This window comes from Synchiropus splendidus, chromosome 9 (genome assembly GCF_027744825.2).
Source record: "Synchiropus splendidus isolate RoL2022-P1 chromosome 9, RoL_Sspl_1.0, whole genome shotgun sequence".
NCBI classification, from domain to species: domain Eukaryota; kingdom Metazoa; phylum Chordata; class Actinopteri; order Syngnathiformes; family Callionymidae; genus Synchiropus; species Synchiropus splendidus.
Genome location: NC_071342.1, coordinates 4,495,542 through 4,522,835, shown reverse-complemented (window position 1 = coordinate 4,522,835; position 27,294 = coordinate 4,495,542). Strand labels below are relative to the sequence as shown.

At 41.4% G+C, this 27,294-nt stretch overlaps 1 protein-coding gene across 5 annotated transcripts in view; it reads right to left on the bottom strand.

Annotated features, from left to right (window-relative positions):
- The window catches only part of itsn1 (intersectin 1 (SH3 domain protein)), a 36,723-nt gene that overhangs the window by 6,896 nt on the left and 2,533 nt on the right, over nucleotides 1–27,294 (bottom strand). Inside the window, exons 2-33 of one of the 5 annotated variants that reach the window (XM_053875246.1) lie at nucleotides 26,708–26,763; nucleotides 25,730–25,822; nucleotides 24,058–24,121; nucleotides 23,828–23,982; nucleotides 22,162–22,335; nucleotides 21,325–21,403; nucleotides 21,120–21,232; nucleotides 20,960–21,023; nucleotides 20,714–20,851; nucleotides 20,086–20,180; nucleotides 19,860–19,999; nucleotides 19,647–19,769; nucleotides 19,429–19,578; nucleotides 19,218–19,358; nucleotides 18,960–19,047; nucleotides 18,487–18,626; nucleotides 15,766–15,884; nucleotides 15,437–15,687; nucleotides 14,667–14,830; nucleotides 13,393–13,407; nucleotides 12,953–13,188; nucleotides 12,696–12,867; nucleotides 10,808–10,894; nucleotides 9,764–9,957; nucleotides 8,338–8,417; nucleotides 8,089–8,261; nucleotides 7,939–7,990; nucleotides 7,747–7,868; nucleotides 7,552–7,675; nucleotides 7,288–7,482; nucleotides 1,915–2,036; nucleotides 279–385 (exon numbers count right to left, since the gene is read on the bottom strand). In XM_053875246.1, the coding sequence (XP_053731221.1) occupies nucleotides 279–385; nucleotides 1,915–2,036; nucleotides 7,288–7,482; nucleotides 7,552–7,675; nucleotides 7,747–7,868; nucleotides 7,939–7,990; nucleotides 8,089–8,261; nucleotides 8,338–8,417; nucleotides 9,764–9,957; nucleotides 10,808–10,894; nucleotides 12,696–12,867; nucleotides 12,953–13,188; nucleotides 13,393–13,407; nucleotides 14,667–14,830; nucleotides 15,437–15,687; nucleotides 15,766–15,884; nucleotides 18,487–18,626; nucleotides 18,960–19,047; nucleotides 19,218–19,358; nucleotides 19,429–19,578; nucleotides 19,647–19,769; nucleotides 19,860–19,999; nucleotides 20,086–20,180; nucleotides 20,714–20,851; nucleotides 20,960–21,023; nucleotides 21,120–21,232; nucleotides 21,325–21,403; nucleotides 22,162–22,335; nucleotides 23,828–23,982; nucleotides 24,058–24,121; nucleotides 25,730–25,822; nucleotides 26,708–26,735 (3,998 nt within the window). In that variant the 5' untranslated portion in view covers nucleotides 26,736–26,763. Of the gene's footprint in view, nucleotides 1–278; nucleotides 386–1,914; nucleotides 2,037–7,287; nucleotides 7,676–7,746; nucleotides 7,869–7,938; nucleotides 7,991–8,088; nucleotides 8,262–8,337; nucleotides 8,418–9,763; nucleotides 9,958–10,807; nucleotides 10,895–12,695; nucleotides 12,868–12,952; nucleotides 13,189–13,392; nucleotides 13,408–14,666; nucleotides 14,831–15,436; nucleotides 15,688–15,765; nucleotides 15,885–18,486; nucleotides 18,627–18,959; nucleotides 19,048–19,217; nucleotides 19,359–19,428; nucleotides 19,579–19,646; nucleotides 19,770–19,859; nucleotides 20,000–20,085; nucleotides 20,181–20,713; nucleotides 20,852–20,959; nucleotides 21,024–21,119; nucleotides 21,233–21,324; nucleotides 21,404–22,161; nucleotides 22,336–23,827; nucleotides 23,983–24,057; nucleotides 24,122–25,729; nucleotides 25,823–26,707; nucleotides 26,764–27,294 lie in introns of all 5 variants that reach the window. The other 4 variants (XM_053875244.1, XM_053875243.1, XM_053875247.1 and 1 more) reach the window with 4 other exon arrangements.

Below are 27,294 nucleotides of genomic sequence, written 5' to 3'. Positions count from 1 at the left end.
CAAAAGTTAACTGAGTTGAAATGCAGCAACTAGCGTCTTACAGAGATGAAACATGAGTTTGTTTTGTTTCTGTAAACAGTTCACTTATGATGCTCTATATGCTTCGGGTTTTCACAATTTTCATCAGTTGAAAGCGGAACGGAATTTCAGGCAGAGCACAGTAGTCTTTCCAGATGTTTTGCAAGAAGGCCATTTTGTACAATAAAACCTATACAGCTCCTGAAAAGTGGAAAGGCCAGAAATGGTACAATTGTGTGTGAGTGTGTATGTGCATTTACTTGAGCAGCTTGATGTTACACATGATAAGCTCCTTCCAGTTGACAAAGATCATGGCTACTTCCTTTTCTGTCAGGAACTCAGCATCAAGGAGAGGCTTGTGAAAAATCTGAAGAAACAAACATTGCCATGAGTATAGAATTTATGTTAGACTTCAAGGTCCTTCAAAAAAATTCCCAGCTGGCTGTTGGACCCCTGTTAACACAAAGCCCGGATGATTTGCATTTCGTGTTATAATTTACATCAATATGACTCACAAATGTTTCAGTCTTTTAATGTAAAATATTACGTTTATACATGAACAACCAGCGTTACCTTCATCTAATACCAAAACATCTTTTTAAAATTGAAAAAGCTTGTAATAAAACACTGAAAGTAATGTTTCTCATGTTCTCAGATGAATGAAGAGGAATGAAATATCAATATTGTCATGACACACACATAGCATATAAAACCATGGGAATAAAACACAGACACACAAACAACATTTGTTTTTGATAAATGACCCACTAGCATTTAAGAGTCCGTTGGATTACATATTATAATGTAAATTTATGTGAGTTGTTCGCCAATGCACAATAAATAAAAGTCACTAAAAATCAATGTTGCAAAATGAAGGATTGCGAGGAGTGCTGGAGCCTATCCCAGCAGTCATTGGGCGAGAGAGAGACCCTGGACAGTTCGCCAACCCATCGCAGGACACACACACGCACCATTCACACACCATGCAAACCTAGGGGCAATTTTAGACTGGCCAACTAACCTAGTGAGCATGACTTGCATGGCTGTGGCAGGAAACCGGAGAACCCAGAGAAAACCCACGTGCACACAGGGAGAACATTCAAACTCCATGCAGAAAGGTGGTCTGACCCGGGCATCAAACCCACAACCATGTAGGTTGAAGTGAAATAATAAAAGCTTTAAAGATCCCAAACTATGCTCAAGGGTTTTTCAAAAATAATTTGCTGAATGGAGAGCAGTATTTTTTTCTTACTTAGGTACTCTATAAATCATAAATCACAGAGTAGAAATGTATTTTTTTGTTCCTTTTTCTTTTATTAGGCAGCTTCTTTGTTGCAACTAGTGACAGACATGGTCCTGATGCCTTGGAGCCAAGAGGTGTAGCAAACAATAACTGAAGACTGAATTGGATGGGACTTTTCAAATTTGCAGGCAAAGGATGTTAGAGGCCAGGCCGGAAACATTTTATCATCACGGCACATTCAGGTCTATCAAAGAAAAAAAGGCTTTGGTTAAGTTGACCTTTTAGAGAAATGCCAGACCACCACTGATTCAATATAACCAAGGGCATTTCGTCAGGGCCTACCAAGCCTTTCCTGCTGCCCAAGACAGTTACGAAAGCTTATGACATTGTTGCAAGTTAAATGGGAAGTTAAATGGGAAAAATAACATTTCCACTTGCAGAGAAATGAACGTTCTCAAATATTTCAGAAGAGCATCTACACAATAGAAGTATTTGTGTGGAAGACCATGGGATTGATGACGTCATGTGCTGCATGAATAACAGCAGTGACGGACTTCATGGAGACACTTAACCGTGTACATTTTAATGTGACTTCACATTTGGCCAGATTTTCATGCGATTGGAACTATTTTGGATACAAAATGATACATCACCTCAGTGACCAGCTGTAGATCATTGACGTAGTTTTCCTCAGTGATGATCAACTCGTGGATGTAGCCCTGGCGCTTCCTCTCGATCGGACTGAGCATGTCCAGGAGGTGGAGGTCAGCACACCCTGCAATATTAAACAGCAGTGAGTTTAAAAGTCTCCTAACACTCTCAGAAAAGAACTCACCTGCTCAAGTCCACATCTGTCCAAATTTTAAGTTTCATCAGTTTTTTTCTATAAACTTCTGAAATGTTCTGAATGCTCGATTCTCATTAAATACTTTGTTGTTTACTAGAATTTACTGAATGTGCTGACAACAAAATCACACCAAAAATTATCAATGGAAATCAAATTTATGAGCAAATGGCTGTCTGGGTTTGGAGTCACACTCAAAATGATCTCCTCACAGACCAGCACCAGCTCCTGCACAGCGCTGCAACATGCCATTGGTTGGTGATGTCCCAGATGCGCTTAAATTAATTCAAGTGTAGGGAATGGGCACGCCAGTCCAGAGCATCAATTCCTTTGTCTTGCAGGAACTTCTGACTCACTCCAACCACACAAGGTCGTGGTGTGCTGAGTGTGAACCTGCTTTCGGAATTTGGTGTCCTGCAGTGTGGGGCTGTACGCACAACACCCACCTGTCAACGTCTGGCCCTCACACCATCCTCATGGAGTCTGTTTCTGACACTTTGAGCAGACACATGCACATTTGTGGCATAATGAAGGTTTTTGGAGGGCTCTGGCTTCTCCTGATCCTCCTTACACAAAGGCAGAGGTAGTGGTCCTGATGCTGGGTTGTTGCCCTCCTACAACCTCCATCTTATCTCCTGACATACTGGCCTGTCACGCGGCAGTCAACATGCTCTAGAGACTATGCTGACAGACACAGCGCCATCCTGGATGAGCTACCCCACCTGAGCCACCTGTGTGGGTTGTAGTCTCTGTCTCATGCTACCACTAGAGTGACAGCCCAGCTAGCATTCAATAGTGAACAAAACATCACAGCCACAAAGCATAGGAACTGAGAAGTGGTCTGTGGTCACCACCTCTGGGACCACTCGTTTATTGGAGGTGTCTCGCTAAATGCCTATGATTTCTATCTGTTGTCTAATCCATTTGCACAAGAGCATATGAATATCTAGGCTTTATTTGTCTATAGTCCAAAATCATGTAAGTTGAAAAGTAGAACTCGTCTCAGAACAAAAGCTTGAATAAAAAGCTTTACATTAGAAGCTGAAGTTTCCCACCTCTCTGTAGATTATGGGTCAGCGGGTGTCCTCCACTTGCTATTTTATTTTAAGTCACAGTGCAGTTCCACCATGATAAATGTTAAACGTTCCTTTTAACTCTCACCGGATGACTAAAATGGGCCATATGTCATGAAAAATCATTTTAATTCTTTACTAGTTAAATTGTGACTGGTGATGTTAGTTCACAGGTTCAGTCTCCACAAATATCAAATATCAGAAATCCATAGTGTCTAACCAATTAGACCAGTAACAACAAAGGTAAACAATTTAACAAATACTGTCATGAGGAACATAACAAATGACATGGCAGCAATAATGTAATAGTCTGTTGCTATGGAAACCAATTGCTTGTGGAGCAAAAACAATATAACTTGCACTTTTACGATGACTTTGGGAGGTTTGGTGGCATTAATTCTCAGACATGCTGAGACGTCAACAATGCTTTTAAATGCATGACTTTTGTAGGTATGTTGTTTTCAGACAGGTTTTAGACAAAAGCGCTAGTGCTTGATTACAGAAGTTTATTTCTACACTTATTTTTGAACAACTTTTAAGAACAAGACGTGACACAAAGTTGTGTAAAACAGTCACAAAACCTTTTTTTATGTAAAACACTGCAAGCCAATTTTATTTAATTTTGACATTGTTACGTGAAATACATTAAATTGTGATTTTTTTACAATTCAAGAACACTGTTTCAGAATAAAGTTTTCTTGTCAGCAGCCAACCATTGTGCTCAGGTGAATTCTCCTTAAAATCTCATGCTAACTAGCTCAACTCAATTACTGCCAGTTTTTTCAGAGGATCAGCAGCTGTCACAAGGAATGATTCTGATGAACCATTATCTCATGTTCAAATGCAACACAGGAGTTGCCATAGCAACAGACAGAATAAACGCTATACAAAAACAGTTCAGGGAATCACTTAAGTTATTTAATAAGTAAGAGTTCACATCAACTATTGCTAGAAAACTAATATGGCCAGTGTGGCAAAGTATCTGAAACTGTGTGTTAAGCAGAACATTAAACAAAGTTAAAAGCTTTGGCTGGTTACGTTCACATGGCGATTGTGTTTTTTTTCTTTATCGGGAAGTAGCTTCATGAGGACAATAACATGAAGAGGTGGATCCATGAAGCCAGCAAACAAATGACATTGTTTGACAGCAGGGTGTCAGCACACCTGCAAACATTCACATGCTGACCAAATGGTAGAAATTCGGTCATAATTATGTTACACCCTGAAAGGCTTTAGGGAGAAGGAACTTGAGTAGGCGACATTGGCGTCAAGAAATTGAAACTTTGGAATTTGTCGCACATCAAACTGCACAAATATGAATATTTATATAATTTCAATTGGTTGTGATCAGTCAATGCTTTTAATGAATTTGTAACTAAAAGGACATTTTAACATCAACAAACCTCACGGTAAGTTAGATGTTAAAACTGAGGTGATTTCATGCGCGATAATTCCAACTCAATAGCCCACCATAATAATGACACCATGTGACGGGTTCCCTAACGGTAGAAATAGCATGGGAAGCAAGCACAGTAAGAACAGTCCTCCTGCAGATAGTGGGTCTTTCTGTGAAGCGGTAGGAGGAACAAAGTTAGTGAAGGGACCAGCAATTTGATTGATGGGTAAATAAAAGCTGCTGTACCAATGGCCAGGGAGAAAAGGAATAAAACAAGGAAAGGAGAGAGGTAGGGAGCGACCAATAACAATGTCCAGTCAAGCCACAAAATGACCCACTATCCACGTGTTGTGTGTGTGTGTGCATGAGAACGTGTCTAAGTATTAGTCCAATCAGGGAGAGAGGATCCTTCTAGCCCCACCTCTCCTCATTATCTCCTCCAAAGACCAAAGGGGGAGGAGGAGAGAGGAAGAGAGGGGGAGCTTGGAGTCACTGTCTCTCTCCTGGTGGAGAGTCCAGGCCATCTCCTGGGGTCATGTGACCTCTTGCAGTTGTTCCATTGGTTGAGTGGCCTAGTGGGTCTCTTTGAGGGCTTTGAGGAGGAGGGGGATGTCTGGGTAATGATATGATCCTAGAGAGAGGACGACAACAACAACATCAACAAAACCAACTAAACAAAACAACAATAACAACATCAACAATTGGGTGAGGTGGTGAAGCAAGGTCAGACAGTGTGGAAGACCGATGCCACACAGAGCCTGTAGAGCAACATACTATTGAAGAAGACATTACATGCCAGTTTCCTCTGACCAGATATATCGTTTTTGCAAACCCAACCAGAAACCTGGGGTTGAACTTAATTAAATGAAAGGTGATAGAGAAGGCATGAAAGCCCAAATCCAACCTTATCTTAAAACTAGAGTGCTCTACAAACTCTGTCTATGATAGCATGATAGCATGCTCAACAAACACATGCAGGGAAAGAAAGCAAACACGCGCGCACACAATAACACACATACACACACACACACACAAGTCTTTCTATTTTATTGAAGACAGTCGTTCAGATAATGCTTTTACCAGATGTAAGAATTTCTCCCATATAGTGTTGAGCATATACTGCAATCAACTTTAGTGCCACGCAGTTGCAAGCACAGCTATGGTAACCAAGATGTCAGCCACGCAATTCTACCCAGATAGCAATGTGACTCCAGATAGTGACCTGACAGAGTGGGGACACAGTCGCCAGCTTTCTGCTCTGTTTATATATCGTTTAAAGAAGGCCCTCTCTCAAACTTCGATCATCCTGCACACTCGTTCCCATGACGGCTTCGGAAAAACATTGGTTTGTGATTGTTCTCATTTCAAACATGAACAAAGAGCTAAGGACTCCGGGGGCAGATGCACCAGACTGAATTGCAGCCGCAAGATACCCAAACATCACCTCAACACAATCACTTGACACATGGTGGTGTGCTTATGACATGGAAACTGGACCTCCATGTTTTCATCTCAAACTCGCCAGGTCCTGTGTTGTGACCATTACCATTAGCACCTGAGTTACATATCACAGCGCAAGTCCCGAAAGGAGCAGTTTTATGTCCCATACCACCAAATTTATTTCAAGACACCCCAATTCTTGCATACACAAATGTAGGCCTTCAAGCCAATTGGAATATTAGGAATTAACTGTGGTGATAAATGCTAGTACGGACACGTTTGTGAATGAATAACAGATTTTGATATAGATTAACAATAGATTAGCCAAGACTTAACTCTTAAACTAAATATCCCAACCTCTTAATTCTGAAAATAAGTGTTAAAGAAGTGAGGGCGTGCCCTCACCTCATTCAGTTGGTGAAAGGGTGAATTCCAATTCCTCCCTTAATCCTTTTAATCATAACACTCAACCTTGGGCCTCAAAACCAAGTGTAAAGGGCTATGTGCGACTTAAAAATGGGACATCCCGGCAGATAAGCCCCGCGACAAGGGGGGCAGCATTGGGAAGTGGCCAAGACAACACTGGTAGCCTGCTGCACTTGATACTTTACACTGTGGACAACAAATAAATGATCAAATAAAGAGGACGTATGATATATATATGTATGAGACATGGGTTTAATTTTGACCGTCAAACTGCTATTTTTCAGTCAACAGCCTACCACGCAGTGAGCTGGGGAGACAGTGGTGAATTGCAATTGAGCTTGTTGCACCTCCGCTGCACATTTTTGTAGTTGGAAAAACAAATTCTATCACCTAGCATCGATTAGAAGCAAAAGTCATCATTCAAACCTGCTCTGCATGTAGTTTCATTGAGTAATCCCATCACACGCAACAATTTGGCTTTGGTGGCGTAGAGATTACATCCTTACTGGGTAGTCTAGGTATTCCTCAATCCTAAAGTAGGTGCTGGCAAGACTTGGGAGAGCCCTTGCTCTTTGCAGGAGCACACTTTTTTGAGATTGATGACTGAGATTGAGGATTAAGGAAAGAATTGGAATCTAGTCAAAAACTCATGCTGGTTCTCACAAAGACAGAAGTACATGAACATACACGCAAGCACACACACAAGCAATGACAACCCCAAAGAGGCCAAGAGAAGCGCAAACCAGATCGAATGGATAGTGATCTAGGATTTGTTTTATGTTTGTTTCCATCAGTATCTGTGTGTGAGTGTGTGTGTGCGCGTGAGTGAATTCGTTTAGGGACTTACATTGTGTGCTAGGGTCCATATCCGTGGTGAGCTTGACATAGTTGCTGGGAAACAACCCCTCCCTCCCGTTAAGCTCTCCCTTCCACCAATCACAGTCATCCTTGTTCAGGACAGTGATAACTTGACCTTTCTGGAACGCCAACTCATCATCATTCTGGGCCACGTAATCATACATGCCGATCACCTGACACATAACTGCAAGACATATAAAGATGCGTGAAACGGAAGTAAAATGGTGAGTGCATTCAATGCAGGTAAATGTACCTGTACTGGAAGTAGCCAGTTTAGGGGGGGTGGGTTCTGTGGGCGTGGTCTTAGTGGTGCTGGGACTCAGCAGCTTCACATAATTGGCAGGAAACCAACCAATCTGACGTTTCTTACCACGAGCCTGAACCAATCAGAGCATTGAGTAACAATGGACAGAGACAATGTTCTGATGTACTGGATAAGTTGGTGTACCTGCAGTTCCCCCTCCCACCAGCCACCTGGGTTTTTCTTCCTGATGAGGATCAACTGTCCAGGCGCCAATGTCAGCTGCTCAGCACCAGTAGCACTGTAGGGGGCAATCACCTGGGCGATTTCTGCCAAATGAGAGTCAGAGACTGAAGCACTTGCAGTTTATGCAGCACAGTGATGATTATGGATGCTCACCTGGCTTTTTTCCAAGACTACTGGTCTTTCCTCCGCCTCCTCCTCCAAAAGCCTGAACAAGGGTGCCATCTTATTACACAACTGTACTTAAAAATATTTTTTTCCGTCCACAAAAGGTGTAGGATATCAGACTCAATTAGACACACTAACCTCTGTAGTTGAGTCGCGTGGTTTCACATAGTTTGAAGGGAACACACCAGTCTTTCCCCCAACTGTTCCAGTCCACCAGTCTCCTTCTTTCCTATTCACCATTACAACATCTCCCTGTTGAAAACTCAGGTCTCCCTGCTCGCTACTCTCATACGTGTACATCGCCACAAACTCTGTGGGTCAAATGGGTAATACACGATCAGTATGAAAGCAAGTGTGTGCATGGATGTGTTTGTGTGAGTGCGTCACCTTCTACGGACTCTGACGCTTTTGCAGGCGATGTAGATGGTCGTTTTCCATTTGGCGAACTCTCGAGAACAGCACCGTCACTGAAAGAAACAAGGACCATTTATACGTCATATATAATCAAATGAAGGCAATTGAGAGTACATAGATGATAAATTGGACCTGGCATTGGCAAGACGCCCTCTTTATTTGTGGTTGAATTACACGCGTCATACCCAGACAAAAAGTGATGTTGTCCACTGTGAACGCTGCATGTCAATTCCAGCAGGTTTTCGTGGTGTTTCTTCATTCCTTTACATGTATACATTAATAAATACTAAGACTAATAAATAAAAACTAATACTAATAATAAATGTACCACTAATATTTGTGAATTAAAATGAAAGTCAACAAAAGGACTGCTTGGTCCTCATGGTTTTAATAAGTCTTATATATGTTTTTTGGCGAAATTGACCACCTTTAAAAATTGGTTAGTTAGGAATGGGTGATATGGAAAAAAAAAACATGCAGGACACACTAAAGTCTCTCTTGAAATTGTTATATGATGACAATTATTAGTGGAGTTTGTCTCATCATCATTTGTTTATGTTTAGACATAATAGTGAACTGAGCGTTGAGATGTGAAATTCAATGTTTCAAATCTAATTGAGCCATCTGTCTGCTGTCCTCAATGTATCTCACGTCTCTAAACAGTTTACTTTAATTATGGACCCATCTGGACCCATTTCCTCGATGCACTTAAAGAAATATTTAAAATAATGTGAATAAATCATTTCATATTCTAATCATTTACAAACTCAGTCAGTCCCCAGTCTGGTGTGATGAAAAACCTATTCACAATTCTCCCTCCTACAGTGGTTGTCTTCCATTGGCATGTATGCAGCCTCAAACAAAACTATGACAGACACACACCAAGACATCTGGCAGTGTAAAGCAGTGACTACTTCATAAATGCATGTTATGTAGTTTAAATGACAAATGTTTATCGCCATTTTCCCACTATTGCAGGGTGACATGCTATTGGACCCCGATGGAGCACTGCAGTATGTTCAAATACATACATCAGAAAATATACATAATGTGACATCAATCACTCTTGGCTGTCATAACGTCTCGTTCAGTGAGATTTCAGATGGGGACAATTTATAAAGCAATAATTTCCAAACTGATCACAATCATGCTGTGGGACTTTAGCTACTTCATGATGAGGAACACCTCAACACTTGCCAAAAAAAAGGCAAAAAAAGAAATTGGATCACTAGGATAGGTTTCCTGTGTCTTCACAGAATGGATTTCAAGAACCCTTTGGCACCACAATCTGAACAAGGAATCAGAATCGTTTGAATTAGAACGGCCAACCCTACAGATAGGCAATATCGAAAAAAGAGGGACAGTACATAAGTCCACATAAGCACAAACCAAAACATACCATGTGTTCTTTTTGTGTGATGAAGCCACATTGGGGGTGATTGTTGCAGGTGCAGTCAATGTTGGTGTTGCCATGGTGGGAGCCCCCACAGCTGCTGCAAGGAGCTTGACATAACTTTTGGGGAACCAGCCTCTTTGTCCACTCTGTAGTTCTCCAAGCCACCACATGTCTTGCTGCTCAAGCACTGTGATGATCTACCACAGAGGAAAATGCCCAAGTGAATTTGAGGACAACACTGTCACTGCCCAATCTGATCTGCCACCCTGTGATGTTTACTGGCGAGCGCATGCACACATGGTCAGATCTCAGAATAGTTCTTAAGTGAGAATTACTTTAAAATAAGGTGTGTCAGAGTAGATTTACTTTGTTGATTTCCAGAGAAGGAAGTTATACAGTACTCCATTTCTGACCAGATAGACGAGGAGTTTCGCCCACTGCTAGTGTTTCACGGGCTTGCTGACTCCACCCTGTCAAAGACTGACTGACCGACTTTTCACAATCATGAGAAGTTAAATACTACATTTTAAAGCAAACACAAAAACAACAGTCCAGTAGGCAGAAAGCAATTATGACAGCTTAATAATAGGCGCGCAGTTCTGTACTCTTCATAAAAAGGTAATGATATAATACAAGGATTAAGTTACTGTCGTGCAGGCTTTTAGCTAGAGGGGCTAAACAGCAAAACATGAGAAATTGGATGCCCTGTTTTTCCAGCAAGATGCACTAAACCAGTGATTCTTAACTGGTTTAGGGCATGGTTGGGGCGCGAGCACCCCCAAGTGGGCCACTAAAAGTTCTTTGTTTTACACCGCTGTTGTAAAAGAGTACATATAAATATTAGCAGCTGCAACGATTTCAGTCCTTTACAACATACCATATTCAAATGTCAATTCATCATTTAACTCATGTGTGCCAGATTTTCCTATCCAACCATGCACGCATGCACTCACCAGTAAACGTCACAGGTGGCAGATGAAGTCATGGTAGCAGATTGGGGAGTAACATATAGCTGCGCTCAAAACTTTGTAGAGAGAGAGAACAAACCTCATTCTTATTGAAGTTCAAATGGTTTTCTTTCTTCGCCCTCCATGGATACAGAGCCTGAGCTTGCAGTCCCTCCACCTTCTCCCCCTGAAAGAATGAAAGACAATGTTAGACTCCTTTTCACATGGTAAGATGTGTCTGTTTTCAAAAACTGCATGTCAAGTGTAAAGGGAACTCAAAATGTTTTGGTATCTGATTTCAAAAACTACACGTAGATGTGGTCAAGCTCAGATTTGGGTCAGGCGCACTTGATGCGCAGAAGACAACAACATATTGTCATGCATTCACTTATTCATAAGTAAGGCCTTCCTGACACTTGAAAGGTGAAACCAAAACAAAACCAGTAGATCACTAGTGACAACCAAATTACAGAAATCTTTGCTCAGTATTGTAGTTTTAGAGTTTTTAAAATACAATTGTGATATGAGTGGTTACTAGCACCAAATTTCCGGCATGGATGCAACACGGATTGGAACCACTGCGAATGCAAACCTCGACGGGCTCACCAATGATATGAGGCATCACAAGTACATATATGTTAATGGAACGAGGATCACGTTGATCTGTTGGTTTGTTCAAATGTTGCTCAACAGAGGCAACGCTCTGGTGCAAACCACACCTTTTGAGTGAACTTCACTTCGCCCTTCTTGTCGCCTGCGACGGCAGTACTCATTTCTCGCCTGCTTCACATGAAGCGATTGGAAACATTTGTGGAATTGGAGAAGGCGTATCACCAGGTGTCCAGGGAAAACTTGCTGGATGTGCTTTGGGAGTATGGGACACAAGGCTGCCTATTAAATCTCTGTATTCCCGGAGCAGGAGTTGTGTCCAAATCCATAGGTGCAACTAAGAAATAGTTTTATACTTATTTAGTGTTGTAGTTCAAAAGAACCAACCTTATAGACAATATATTATCATTTCAAACTGCTTTTTTTTAATGCATATGCACAATGACATTTTAAGAAAACACTAGGGATGCTCCGATCAGGATTTTTGCTGCCGATCAACAATACTGATCAGCCAGAGTAGTGATCACCACAGATACCGATCACATAGATGGACCAGAAATTTGTAATCAAAACGATGAGACCTTCTGCGTACATGATGTGAAAAAATGAACATTAAATTTCATTCATTAATTTAAATCATTTTAATTCAATGTGTCGTCACAGTTTGGTAACTCTCGAGAGACTTTGCTGTGTCTGTGATATATTTACATACTGGCCGCTTTTTTTTTTTTATTTTAAAATAATTAATTCCTGAGTGCCAAAATGAGTGGTACAAGATCTTAAAGGAAACACTTCCTCCTATAGTACGAGACTCCTTTAAATTGCATTACCCACCCCTCATGGAAAGACTATACGGAGGGCAAAGACAGAGTTGTGTAATTATTACTGTCCAATATCTGTTTCTCCCATATTTCGTTCACAAAGACGAGACTGGCTTCAATAAAGGAAGACAAACCCAAGACAATATCAGATGGGGTCTCCATATGACAGAGCATAACAAGAAAAAAAATGAACGCATCCCTTGTTGTAGACACTGAAATGGCAAATGGTTTTTCTTTCTGGAGAGATGCCATTGTCATGTCATTATGTAGCAAGTCCACAGTAAGACTTGGGATAAATGGACATCTAACTGAAAGATTTCAGGCCGTCCCTTTTTGTGCACTTTTTAAAGAACCACTAGCACAAGCAATGAGGGAATCTACACAACTGAACTTGTTTTATTCTGCTATGGCACAAAATAACATATTTATGGGGTGCCCGTGAGCTAGCGTAGGGTACTTGTGAGTTTGAGCAGACGGCTCTTTAGTAGTGAACACATGGAGGAATACCTACTGTTGAAGTATGTCACTTTACTCGGGTTATACATTTCAACACCTCACCTGTCCCATGACTGGGGAAGGCGAGGACCCGGTTGTCATAGTTGCAGGTGTGAAAGCGGAACGCTGGCGTAACTGTGCTGAGGGTACACTTAGGGATGGATTCTGGCTGGAAGAGGTAGGCCAGGCATCCCAACCCTCACAGTCTGATTGACTGCTTGGGTTTGAGGGCCAGCTAAACCAGAACGACAGAAAGCACAAATCAGATCAGAGCCTAAGGTGACACATACAGTGGGCCACATAAACATACACAGACTTACGTGGAGCTGAAGTCAGCCCAGTTGGCATTTGCAGAGGCGGCAGTTGTATTCCCAGGTGCTGGGGGCGGCGTGTTATTTGGCTGGGCTGCGGTGGGCGTGCTAGACGAAGTTGCACGTAAGCTGATTGGGGCTTCGCACTCTGGGATCCGCTCGGCATAATTCGCAGGAAACCAGCCAGTCTGACCGCGCAACTCTCCTCCCAACCAACCTGGCTCTCCAGTTTGTGATTCGTCTACCTGAGAGTGCACAAGTAAGAAACCTCATGATCACATGCACAAGTAATTAGTGCTTCTTACCAGTGTCTAATGGGTAGAAGATGACTTGACAGTACAGATGGAAAACAATGAATTAGTGGTATACCATCTAAATTGTGACACAATGACCCACTGTCACGATGATGTGTGACTGTTCACGTAAAAACTCAAGACACACAAACTTACCCATTCACCTTTGACCTTCAGTTTGGACAGCAAAGAAGAGAGGAGACTGGTAAGAGGGGAGGAGAGGTCTATGTCTTTCACACCGACAATCACACACACAAACACACACCTAAAAAACTATCTAAGCGTCATCATCATGATGCTCGGGTATCAAGATCTGGTTACAATAGCTTATTATTCCTTAGATTTGTAAAGACATTTTAGGTTCTTCACTGAGAAGACAAACTCTTACTGGAAGCGCTGTCAGTTCAGTGCACGTGGGTGCAAAGCCAAAACTAATCACAATTATAGGGTTGTTTGAGAGGGATTGATTGAAAAACGTGTCAATGCTAATAGAGGAGCTTCATGTCAAAATAAAAATTTCAACACATGTAACTTCAAAGTAATAGTTAAATTAGCAGAATGGCCAAAACTTTACAGAAACAACAACATGGGGTGATTAACCGTGCTTGTGAGTCCCTTCCACTTTCAACGGATCGATCACCAGAGCATTGAAACCAGCATAAACGAAACTATTTGTTAATTCGATAAAACAGACTCCCATGTAATTATGATGAGACGTTTGTGTAACAGCGAAACCACATCACACCACAAAAACACCCAAGAATGAGCGCTGGCACGATTTATGACACAAGACGTTCTCTCCTCCTCAGTTTGTATGTTTGCCACACTCTTGTTTGTCAGGGATACCAAAAGGTTCAGTTGTATTCATCCATGAAGAGTTTAGTGAAGTTTAAGTACATGGCAAAAATCACAATATTCAATTCAGCAAAAGCAGTTCCAGTGAAGAAATTCACAGAGTCTGACATCGAAGTTCTGATCCAGGATGGGTCATGACCATTTCTCAACCAATCTCAAATGCAGCTCCACGTCCGATATAAATGGATCACATCGGGCTAACATATAGTGCAGGCTTATTTTTAAAACAGAAATTACACAGAAATGGATGAATATGGTTCTTGGTCACACCAATAGGTAAGATGACATATAATAGTGATGTAAAAAAAAAAGTGCCACCAGGTGGAATGTTAATTCAACCTGAGGAAATGTAGGCTGCACCTGTTTTTTTATCCATGCTGTAATATTTCGAAATTGGAAAAAAAGACTCAGCTTAACTTGTACTTCAATGTTTGTTTTTCCCTGGTAAAAATAGAATACAAATATCAGCAGAGGTTGACCTTGCTATAGGGTTTCTGTTACACAGTCCTCAATACAATTTCAGCGTCATTCTCAGCTGCACAGAGTCTCATGCAGCGTTCTCATCACATACATACCATGATTACATCTCCAGGAGTGATACTGATCTCATCATGGCTGCGGGCATCAAAGGGGTATAAAGCTCGATAGTAGACCATTTTCATCTGATCAGAGCCACAGGGGAGTTTGGGGTCGAAGCCAATGTAAGAGGCAGTGGAAGAAAAAGGTGGAGCCTTGTCTACTGTGAACACAAACAAATTAAACCATCAACAGTAATGTACAGCAGGGTGAGAGGCGACACAAAGCGGCGTCAGAATGCGTCATATCACCACGTAAACAACACCTGAGAAAGGCTGGTCATCTAGGTTGGTGAAATTCATAATTGTTGCTTTCTGACTGTCTCGCTCTGACAGGTGGGTGTTGCTAAGCGTTGGCACTAACAGCCTGCTGCTGAGGAACCAGCTCACTCTACATGCTTCCTCTTTAATTGGACTTGTTCTTTCAAAGCAGATTTAATTTGTTGTGTTGAAACCATTTGAATGTGCTTCCTGCAGGGCATTTTCCCATGCTTGTGCTGCAGGATGCAAACGTTTCATGACAGACTGAAAAAACCTCCACGGCAGATATGCCGCTGGAGCGAGTGAGCAGCGAGCAGGAAAGAGAGGAGAGGACGCATCATAACCTGCTGGGCTTTGAGGTTTTTGTGATCAGTACTGACAGGCAGTGATAAAGCATTTACAGATGACACAGATATCGGCCGACCATAATCGGTGGCTGATCGCTTGGAACGTGCCTAGAAGTTAGACCTTAACAGTGAAGCCAAAAAGAACTTCCAAGGTTCACTGACCTGGGGTGGCCCAAGGTTCGGCCGACTGACAGAAGAGCTTGTTCAACTTTTCCTGCATGTCCTTTTTGCCTTTGCTCTGTTGGTCATCCGCCATTCCTGAAGCATTGTGATCCCCCTCTTCTTCCTTCATCAGCTTCCTCTTACGCTCCTCCTCCTCCTGAGTTACCCGCTGTAGCCAGGCATGTGGAGCAGAGCCTGACACACAGCCAATGCCATCGTCCCTCAAGGATTGACCATCCTTGGATGACAACCTGCCAAACACAATCAATATCACCTTGTCTTTGTTAAGAAGCATAATGAACAGTATCATTGACAAGAAAATCCTTTACCTGGCTTCTGGCTGTTCAACAGACTTCCCTGAAGGCTGCGAGTAACCTTGAGAGCGTGCATCACTCTCCAACTCTTTCAGCTTTTGTCTCTGCTGCCTACTGTGGATTTCCCGTAGCTCCTGCAGAGAGACAGGTTACTCAAAGGTTTGAACTTTGAAGATGACCTGGTTCAGACTTCAGAACAATACAAAGGCCTTCTGTACAGAAGAGAGTACCTGACTTGTTGAAATTTAATAAGATCGGCAACACATTGTTTAAAGCCAGATGATTTGGAATATCACAGTATATAGCATATATATATATATATATATATATATGTGTGTGTGTGCATTTTTTTGCATCAATGTATGACAGTGATTGGTGTTGCTAGCCTACAGAACACCAAAGCAAACTGCGAAAAAGGACAGACGAGGGGGAGGAAGACTGAGGAGAAGGATGGAGCAGTCAATGATGTGAAGTCATGAAGTGTAGAAATACTTCATGTAGGGATCATAACTGTGTGCAAGAAACCAAGGGGAAAGAACATGATCAAAATGGTTTACTGGGGTGTAGGCAGGAAGAGAATGGGCTGTGCATAAATTGTTGTGTGGTTGAAGAGGGAGTCAGAGACCATCATGACTTTCAAACTTAGACTGATGATGATGATGATCAACCTAGCCAAAGCATTAAGACTGCAACAGCGAGTTGATAAAAAATGATTATTCAGAGTGTTGGCAATTAATCTTATGGTGGACAGAAATTCCTGATTTTATAAAAAGTGGGGTCTGGTGTGGGCTATGAGCTACAGCTTCTTGACAGTCTCAACAGGGTAATATCGTTTTTTGTCCCCACAGTCACAATTATCACAAGAGTGTTTTAGATCCCGTCCACACGTAGACCAAATCAGTTATATCCGCCCAAGTTGTCTAAGAGACCTTCCGTCACACTGGCGTTTTCATCGACTAAATCTGATACTTTCTGAAACCAGGTTCCAGAATGAATAGCACGACACATGTACAGTACACTTCTGAGTGGACAGTGGATCCAGATACTTTCGAAAACTATGACGTCACCGCCCCGTCTGCCTCGGCTTGGTCCTCGAAAGTCGTCACCTGACGACGATACCAGCGAACAAGAGAGTAGTACTCATTCCGCAACGACCACAAGGTCTAATTCAATTTTTAATATTAGATTCGATGTCGTTTTTCAACAGGAACTCTTCTTCTACCAGTCATTGTAATAAGCAGCCGATGAGCACTGTGATACAGATGTGCAGCGGACATGTGAGCAGCACGCACTCTACTGAGAAGCCTGTCACAAAGACAAAAAAAAGTGTGTATTTCGAGTGAGAGCTTATTTTCTCAAACCATAACCAAACAAGAATTTATGGAATGAAATTGAAGCTGATTCCTCCCTGTGGCATCAATGAATGCTGCAAGTTTTGCTACAGGTAATCAACTCGTGATTACAGAGAGTTAAGTTCAGTCTGACACATTCCAATGACCTTATCTTAAGTTACCCCACGGATTTCTACGCTGTAAAGTCATTTAAATTCCATCACTACAGTATGCTGCAGCGAAGAACACAAGTTCGCTGGATGACGGAGATGCATGAACGCAAATGTGAGACAAGGTGAGACCTGTCTGCAGTCAAGGTGTCAAAACAAGGAATTGAAATGTATAAATTTTAACAATTTTGGAAGCATTGGAAAGTTAAGCCCAAACCAAATTTTCGCTTAAGACTAATTCTGGAAAAGTCCACACTGTGGAGTCAAAATGAAAGTAAAAACGCTATAATATTAGCCTAGGGGTTGTAAGCTTGCATGGACAACATTGTGCAGAGTCGTCACTTGCTCTATTCATAGAGATCCTCCGTGAAACAGAATTTCTGCGAATACTCTGACTAAATATGCACTTGTACAGCTCCTTCTGGAATGTGTCCTGGGTGGAAAGTTGAGACGACTTTTGTACTCAAGGTAGCGATAAATACTATTGTGCTAGAAGTATGCGATGAGAACAGCACAATCATACATCATCATCATCATACAGTATTATTCAGTTGATGTGTATTGCCACCAGGTGGAATTGTGTATTTTTTTTCACACATTCACAGTTTATCACCAATTACAACAGTCACCACAGCCAATGTCAACTAACTGCCTGGGGGAAACACTGTTCTTTAACAAACTTTTATATTTTTTATGTGACTCAAAGAATTGAAAAAACATTCGGTAGAATACAGAAATTCTAAATTATTTGATAGCTGCAACCCTAGTTTTCATGAGTACCTCACTGAAATGCAGTCATTAGCTATTATACAGATGGAGAACAGAGATGTTTGAGCTCTCCACAGAAATATACTAGGGGTGCAATGAACGATCATTTTAAGAATTGATTTAACGGTTGACTATTCTGTTCGATGAATCAATGAATCAGATTTTTTTTTTTTAAAGAAAGAAACTAAATAATACCATAATTTCCATCTTTGTATTCGATATCAGAACTAATTGCAAACAAACCTCTTTGAGCTGTTAAATGTCATAAAAATTAAATGTCATGTAAAAACACATTTTAAAATGACAGACTAACACAATGAACATATTCATGTCTTCTAAATAAAACTTTTTTAGGAAGCACAGGAAGATATAGGTATATTGTGTGTATACCAATTGCACATCAATCTGATGTCAGGAAGCATATTTTAAAGGTTGCCCAATATCGTCTAATAGAGTAAAAGCATCACCTTCAGCTGGGTGTTGAAAGCGTCAATCTCCAGCAGTTTGGCTCGAGTTTCTTTCTCCACCGAGTCCAATTGATCTTTGAGGTTCTGTCTGCTGCTCTCCTTCAGCTCTACTGCTTTCTGGAGGGATGACAGACTGTCGCCTAACACACAAAAAGCATGCAACCCTCAATATTAGAAATATGAGTGAAAGAGACTGAGTGCCTGTGTTCCTGTACTTCTATCTTTGTGAAGACATTTTGCCTCATCATCAGATCTTGAACCCTCAATTTCAGGGTCAACATCAAAATTACCAGGTTAATTAGGTTTTAGATTGATTAAGTGTCAGGGTTAAGTTGACATTTGTTTTGGATGGTTAACTTAAGGATGAGAGGCTAGGGAAAGTGGTAAGTTAATGACAGTCCTCACTAAGATAGAAGTAAAAACATGTATGTGTTAATGTATGTGTGAGTGTGTGTACATGCACGATTACTCACAGTTTAGACTGTTTTGTTGAACTTGCTTAAGTTGATCATTCAAATTTTGTTTATCAGGAATTAAACGTCCTAACCACTGCTGAGAGTCCTGCAACAACCATGACCAGAAGGAAAGGTTACAAACTAGAAGGAATCTGTACAACACAATGTCAACTGACTTAAGAGCTAGGTGGCTGCTTCAGTGAGCTCTACATTGCTGAGCTTAACATTTTCATGGTGCAATGTTAAATTGTTACATCACCTTATATCACACAATACCTGCAGCTGCTGCTGTAACAGCCTTATCTCTGCAAGCCGAGCTTCTTTGGTCTGATTGCTTTGTTCAACCTCCCGTTGCTGCGATGACAGGCGGAATCGAACATCCGTCAGTTTTCCCTCCAGCTGACACTTCTTGTCATTCTGGAGAAAGATTCAGATTTGCTCATTGGTGTAATCTTGTGACCACTCATGCTAGTCTGTGAGTGGTTACCAACGCCTCCAGCTCAAACTCTAGTGTCTTCTTCCTGGCCTTAAGCAGCACAATATTCTCTTGCTCGCGGTTCCGCTGGGTCAGAAGCTCCTGACGACGCTGACGCTCCCACTCGAGCTGGCGCTGGCGCTCAAGCTCCCTCTTTGCAGCCTACAAACGGACAAAGAAGCAAGAACTGGTGGCCACAGCTCGAAACAATGAAGAAAAGGTGGTCATACCTCCCTCTTTTCAATCTCCTTGCGCCTCTCTTCTTCTCTTTGTCTCTCCAATTCTCGCTGTTTCTCCAGTTGTTTCTCCAGTTCCTGCTGACGCCTCCTCTCCTGCTCCAAGCGTTCACGCTCCTATGGGATAAATACTGTTCTTTTAGAGAGGACGCTCAAACTGTTCATACAAATGCACTACCTTTCTTCACATGCCCCAGCTCCACCCACCTTCCTCTCCTGCTCCTCCCTCTCTATATTTGCCAGCCGTTCCTGCTCCTTCCTTTGCTGCTCTTGCAGTGCTTGCCGTCTCTTTTCTAGTTCCAGATTTCCCCGTTCGAAGTTTTCCCTCTTCTTGTCCTCAAAAGTCACTGTGAAAGAGACAAAGTCTTGTTAAATTTATTAATCCGAATGGTGAATAATCATATATGTCTCAATATTCAATCTGGTCAGTTACCAGGAAGCTTTTTTTCCTGGCTGTGGTCTGATTCTTCCTCTGCTTCCTCTTGGACATTCTTCGTGTCTGACTGGACACTGTCACTGCGCACTCGTCTGATTAGACAAAAACACATCCCAAAAAACGTTGACACCAAATTGTATGAGCATGTCATTCATTTGAAAAAGCAAAAAAATAAATAAATAAAAGACATGGTTCTGGAGTCAGTGCCCTTTCAGGTTTCGCAGGACCTTTGTGCTTTCTACCAAACCAGCATGCGTTCATACTAGCTGAAGCGGAACTAAAGTGAAGTCTTGTAGTTAAGTAAAATTACTTTTATCTGCCACAACAATATAATAGATGTCACTGAAAATATCACTAGTTGAAGGGTCTTCTCAGCTATTTTTGAATGAGATTAAATAAGAGACCTATTAGATTTCAGACCATAATTAATTGATCACACATTTTTTGCCTGAGAGCACTACTAATAACTATAGTTTTAGTAGTTTTTCGTTCTTAATGTAGAATTGAACAGAAAGTAAGAATTAAGGAACTAAGGAAATGTTTCACTCACAGTAACTATGAACCCAAACAACCAGATAATCACTTAAAGCCATTTAGTCACCAGGACACAAGAAGTTGAGATTACCGGAAGGTGGGTGGGAGGTACTCTGCAGGCAACACCGCAGGGAGAGGTAGACCTGACATGGCCATATCAATGAGATGCATGGCCAGGATGAATTCTTCAGCTGTCAGTTTCCCATCCTGGTCAATGTCTGACAAACTCCTACGCAACCCGAGCCAGGACAATGTGTAGATATTAGTGCTTTTAAGTGCACACAAGTAAGCCATCATCTTCAGATTTCCATGATTAACTGCAGTGACTTGTACTGACCAGATGGAGGCGAGCTGGCCCTGAGGAAGACTAGACTGCATCAGGATAGTCCGAGCCTGAGGACCTGGGCCAGGTGGGTACACACATACGCAGGCAAACCGGCGCACACGTCAATTACTGGCGTGATAAGCATAAAGGTAAACAAAATAGATAAACATACCTGTGAGGTGTCCACTCATCATTTTATCATGGGAGTTGAACAGCTGTCTGTACTTAAGCCGAGACGACTGTGGGACAGCCCAGTCTACCTGAGTTGGTGCTGTAGAAGCACCACTAAGAGAAGGAGATAGAGTAACAGCAGAAAAAAGTTAATGATGAAGACAAGGAATGTGCAGTAAGAAGCTGGAAGAATTTTTTTCTCATACCTGACAGCGTCAAAGGACGGGTTCCTTTGTAACTTGACACTTGATCGATTAAGAGATGAGGGCTTGTTTACCGTTGAAGCTAAGAACAAACGAAGAATATCATTACTTGCCTGTGACCTCACCTGTGAGCTAGCACAGTGCATCCTAAACATTGGGGCGTGGCCCATGGTTGGGCCGCGAGCACCCCCTAGAGGGCCGTTCGTCGTTTCAGTTTTAATACACTTGCCACATATGGTGGCAGTAGTGTGTCACTGACTTGACAGCTGCAAATCAGTGACAGTCTCCAACTATGAAGAAGTTCTTGAAAATGATAAAGACAGTGATGGTACCCCTAATAGTAAAAACTGTTCACCTGTTGGAACCCTTTTTTAAAATTAATTAAAACATTTTATGGCTATTCTTTCATTTACAGTTAACTTTACTTCTTTAGAGTTTATTTATGACAAAGAAAATATTTCATGATCTTTAGACATTTATTATATTTTTTTATTCAGAATTTTACTCATGACGCAAAGTTTTTCCAAATTTCTCAACAAAACATGACTTGTACCTTGTTCTGCTGCTGGTTGGACTTTTCCATGACAAATATCTATGTGCAGATCACATGGTTTTATGTCATTTCACAAGGTTTTGGTTTGTTTACATGCATGATTATTGAAACAAATGAAATCAGTCTTTCTGAAATAAGTAATCACAGTAATGAATCACTTCTATTCTTTGAATGGGACCTCGTCCCATTTGCTCTGGAAAAGATTGGCCCAGAGATCTAAATGGTTAAGAAACCCTGAGATAGGACAGATTTTTTTAATGTTCATGCCACATGCTTTCAACAGTTACCTGTGTGGGAAAAGGCTGGGATTGGTGGGATAATACCAGTTGGTGGCGCACCATTGGCCATTGATGGCGGAGGTACTGGTGGAGAAACACCAACAGGGAGTGGAGGAAGAGGCGGAACAACTGGAAGTGGCGGTACTGACAGAGGAGCAGCCATGGCAGGGAAGGGGGGTAGACCTGCAGAGGAGGAACAAAACAATAAAAGAGAAGTCGAAAATGATATCACGATGACTCAGCTTACGCTGATCACAGGGTACTGTGATGATGAAGTCTGGTGCGGAATATAACTGACTTAGGTAGCACTTTTCTTTGCTAAACTGACTGTTGTGTAAGTGCACATAATGACGGCAAGCCAGTATGAAAACCTCTATACCTCACTATACAGCACAGGTGCTTGATATATGATGTTAAATCAGAAAATAACTAATTACAAATTTGGGACAGATGAGGTCAATTTAACCAGCCACACCCAAACCTGATTACTACCATACTTGTTCAATGAAGAAATCGATCCACAGATTTTCAAGAAGAAAAAGGGTTTGAAATCCATCAGTGTGGAAAAGGTTACAAAGCCATATCCAAGGCTTTGGGGCTCCATCGAACCACTGTCAGTGCTATTATCCATCCGAGGAGTGGTCGACCGACAAAAATAACTCCAAGAGAGTGATGACGAAACACCCAAGAGGTCACAAAAGAACCGCAGACAACATCAAAAGAACTCTCTGGCGTCAGACCATTAACAGACAGTTCATGTTAGAAAACCCTTCAATATGGCGGAGTTTAACAATTCCGCAAGGAAGTGTGGGCCACAATTCCTTCAGATAGATGTGAAAGACTCAAATTCTCGCTCCATTAACGCTTGATTTCAGTTATTCCTCCCAAGGGTGGCCTGACCAGTTAACTAGGATCGGGGGGCAATTCGTTTTTCAGATAAGGTCAGATATGTTTGGATTTTTTTGTACCTAATAAAATCATAATTTTGAAACTGCATTTTGTTTCCTTAGGTTGTCTCTGAGTGATGTTAAAATTGGTTTGATTATTTGAAACCTTGTATTAATTTATTGTGTGTGATACATATGCAAAGAAACATTCAATGTTTTCCCAAATTTGCTCTGCCCTAACTAAAAGTAGCATCTGGAGTTGCAACTCACTGACGTCATACACACATGGAACGCAGCAGTCTCTGACTTTACGTAAGTAGTATTAAACAAGTTCTTCACAAATTTGGAGGCCGACTACAGTGGAGAAGAAAACACAACCCGGCTCCATCCACTCTAATTATTATACATCAGCAATCCGGCATTTGAACACTTGAACATGCTGCTTCCCCTCAACGTGAATCGCCATCTGCTCACTACTTAGGACAGAGCCAGAAATGAAGGGACCTGGTTCAGATGTGATGTTGGTCCAGAATCCAAATTTCCAAGAGGAAAGAAATTTCTGCACTTGAGTAATTCTCCGATCATATAGAACTGACATGTTTTACACTTTAGTACTCCACATGCTCTCACTCTTGTCTCTCTCTCGCCTGTGGCGGCACCTCGGTGCTCCGCAAGCCCTCTTCATTAAATGTATTTCAAGTATATTGATTTTGCAGTCACAGTCCCGTTGACTGCAAAATACTTGTAAAGATTATTTCACAGTGGTAATGATAGTGATGACGTCTCACCAAAACCAGACGGGTGAGACACGGAAAGTTGTGTCATGCAGGGAGGCAGTGAGGGAGGAAGAGGATGGCCCTGTAGCATCAGCTTGATCAGCTTCATTGCGATAGAAAACTCATGGATGTCCATTTTTCCATCACTGTTCATGTCGGCCAGAGCCCTGCAGGAGCAGACATAACATTATCACACCAATTCAATATCAGTCATCCAACTTGCAGAGGGAGAAGAGACTTACCATATTTGGGCCAGAACAGGCGGAGGAAGTCCAGACTGAAGAAAGAAATTCCTTGCCTGGTCACCTGACATAGATAGATAATTGCAATTGTAATGGGTTTTTTTGGGTTGTCACTGGTTTCCACCAAAGGTGGAGGCCATGCTTTCAAAAAGATTTTTTTGTCAATTTCCACTGCAGTTCCCGCTTCAAATCAGTGACGGTTCAATTTTTCACGTTCTCCGTGCCGGCATCACTTCAAGTTGGAGTAGAGAGGACCGTTCAGACAAAAAAAATCAGCTTGATGAAAAGCAACATGGCTCATCATAAACCACTATGTGTAGATATTACCTGGATTTTATTGTGAAAGAGCAACAGGAACATGCTGTAATTTCTCCACAATACATGACTCCAGCTCTGTGCCTTGTGACACCAAGCAGTATATGGAGCATGCAAGTGTGGAGAACTTTTGCATTACTTCAATGAGTGGTCCTCACTAGAACTGGGTTTCAAATGTGTGCTTGCATGGAGGAATGGTTAATCAATTCTTGAGAGGACGAGTTCCACCTGTGTGCTTGTCCCAACGAGATTGCAGATACGCTTCTCATTGATAAGCTGATTTATGACCTGCTCCTGTCGTGCTGCGATACACATGAGGCGTTATGGGGAGATTCTGGAGGATTTATTATATTTTACAAAATAATCCTCATCATGATTATCATTTTAATAAACACAAGAAAATGCTCAATAACGACACGAGTAGTTACAAAGACTGTGTGTTGATTTTTTTTTTTCTGACTGACCTGCGCATCTGACTTGGCTAGCGTGCTAACACATAATTCAAGTGAATTAGTTTAGCATCCCACATAACCATGATCTTAACTAAACTTGTCTTGGGTATTTTGTGTATTCTTCACAACTGATTGTACTTTGTGCAAGAACACACGTGCACCACTTCTGCAGACACTAAATGAAGCAAGTCGGTGAGAAATAGTGAAAAACTACTGTATTGTATGGTGAGCAAACCGCAGTCAAAAACAAATGAGTGACCTCATCCTCAGATGGGGGATATTGGTCTCTTGAAATGAACCAAGAATCACACAGGCAGGACATCTCCCACAGTATAGGGACCCTCTGCAGACGCAGGGTATTTCATAAGACAGATTAAGATTGTGTCTGTCATCCATTCAAGAAAATAAAAATCATGAACTGATTTTGGAAAAATATAATGAGAGGAAAACGCGTTTGTGTTGCCGTGTAAATCGTTTAAAAATACTTTGGGTTTTTAAATGTCACACAGTAACACAGGTGTGATCATTTGGGTGCTCTATGTTTGCAACAGTTTGTTTGGTACTGATGGAGATGTCCTTAAGACAGACAGGTGAGTGCGCTGGTGACCTGGTCACCTGTGTGACACTGAGACAGACAAAAACAAACTATGATAGTGAGTGGTGGTCTATGCTTTGCAGGAATCTGTCTCCAAAATCAATGAAGAACATGTTTGTGTTTAAGTGGGTCAAAGTTCAAGAGCAGTTCAAAGATCTGGTCATCCTCGCGTGACCAAGTGAAGAACCACTCTGCCTCTGTTGCCGGTGGAAATTGAAAACCAAACAGCAGTTCCATGTCACTCTGTGTCTGCACCGGCTCCTTTCCGGGTGGAAAGCATGTGAATGCCACAGGCTTAATCGAGTCCTACCTGTGATGTAACCGCCAGCAGAGGGAGACAGACTGTGAAACTGTTGATCATGTTTGACTCTTTCATCCACAGAGATTAAGAACACATCTGGACCTAAACACACAAACATGATCCATTTAATGTGCATCATCCATTTTTTGATGTCAGTTTGGACAGACAATTGATAAATTTGCATACAATGTCAACAGAATATGAGCTGAACAATTCTAAGTTTAATTTTAATAACAAACAATTAGACATTAATATTTATATATTGTTTTTAATTTCATTTTTATGTATTTTAAAAGAATACAAAAATACATCATACAACAATCATAATTTTATTTAATTAATTCAAGATTTCTGTCAATCAGGAGAGTCAGATATGTGCATCAAACTGATCAGCTGCAGTGTGCCTCACTGTTTGTGCAGTGGCTTGGAGCTAATATTAATATTTAAGACTTTTAATAAAAGGTGTTCAATGTAATGCAAGTTAGTTTGGACGCAAAATACACAAGACTTAAAAATCGGGACCATTGTTTGATGTAGTCACTAGTCTCCCTCACACAGTCAATAAGTATCAGGAGTTCACAGGAACAGATCTTGATCCAGCATTCAGACTCGATTTAAAACAGAAAACAACTGTGTCATAGAACAACTGCTCGAGCATAAACGGCTCTATGGATTGGCGGCGCAACACAATGAATTGAAGAGAATTTGTTGCTTCCACTGAATATAATCAAAATTTGCAGAATCTCAACCCTTTTGGATACTCTGTTTCAAAAACCCAGCTTAAAGCCTGAACTACTCCTGACACATCTGTTAAAAACTACAACAAATACTGGCCACTTAAAAACGATCCAATCTGAACCATTGAAACGGCTCTGTCAATTTTAAACTGTCTACAAGGGTTCACTCATTCACTAAAGCAAGCAGATTACATCATCACAGTAGGATCAAACTGAGGTCACAAAGTGTGTGTGCCTGCATGCGTGTCACCTGTGAATGTTGAGGAAAACTGGGCCATTGTTTAGTCTTCTTCACACATCCACAACCTGAAAGAAGCAACAAAACACAGTGAAAACTTAGTTTGGTGCCCTCTCATGTATTCATCCAAACATCAGAGTGTGAATCACACTGGAGTAAAGGACAACTCAAACAGTTAAAAGCAGGTCAGAGGGCAGCCTCTGTGGCTACATCCACAAAGACAGTAATTGCGACACAGTTTATTGAAAACAATGAATTGTTTCTAATCTGTCAAGTTCCACCGGAACTATAGCACTGCTACTGCACACCTTCAAACCCACATCTTCACTCACATATTACAGACAGAACTGACAGAATTGACGACAAAACAGAATTCATTGACTGAATTGGTGACAGTAAAAATGCTAGTTTTTAATCATGTAAATCTGCCTCCAAGTCGCCCTGACTTCAGTCATTATGATGTTTCTTTCGGGAGTTTGACACAAATAACACTGCAAAAAACGTCATGTTCATGTCCATGTTAGGTGTTATCCGTTTGTTTCGATGTTTCCACTTTGATTTAATACGTTTGATTACATGACATTTCATCTTTAAAAAGA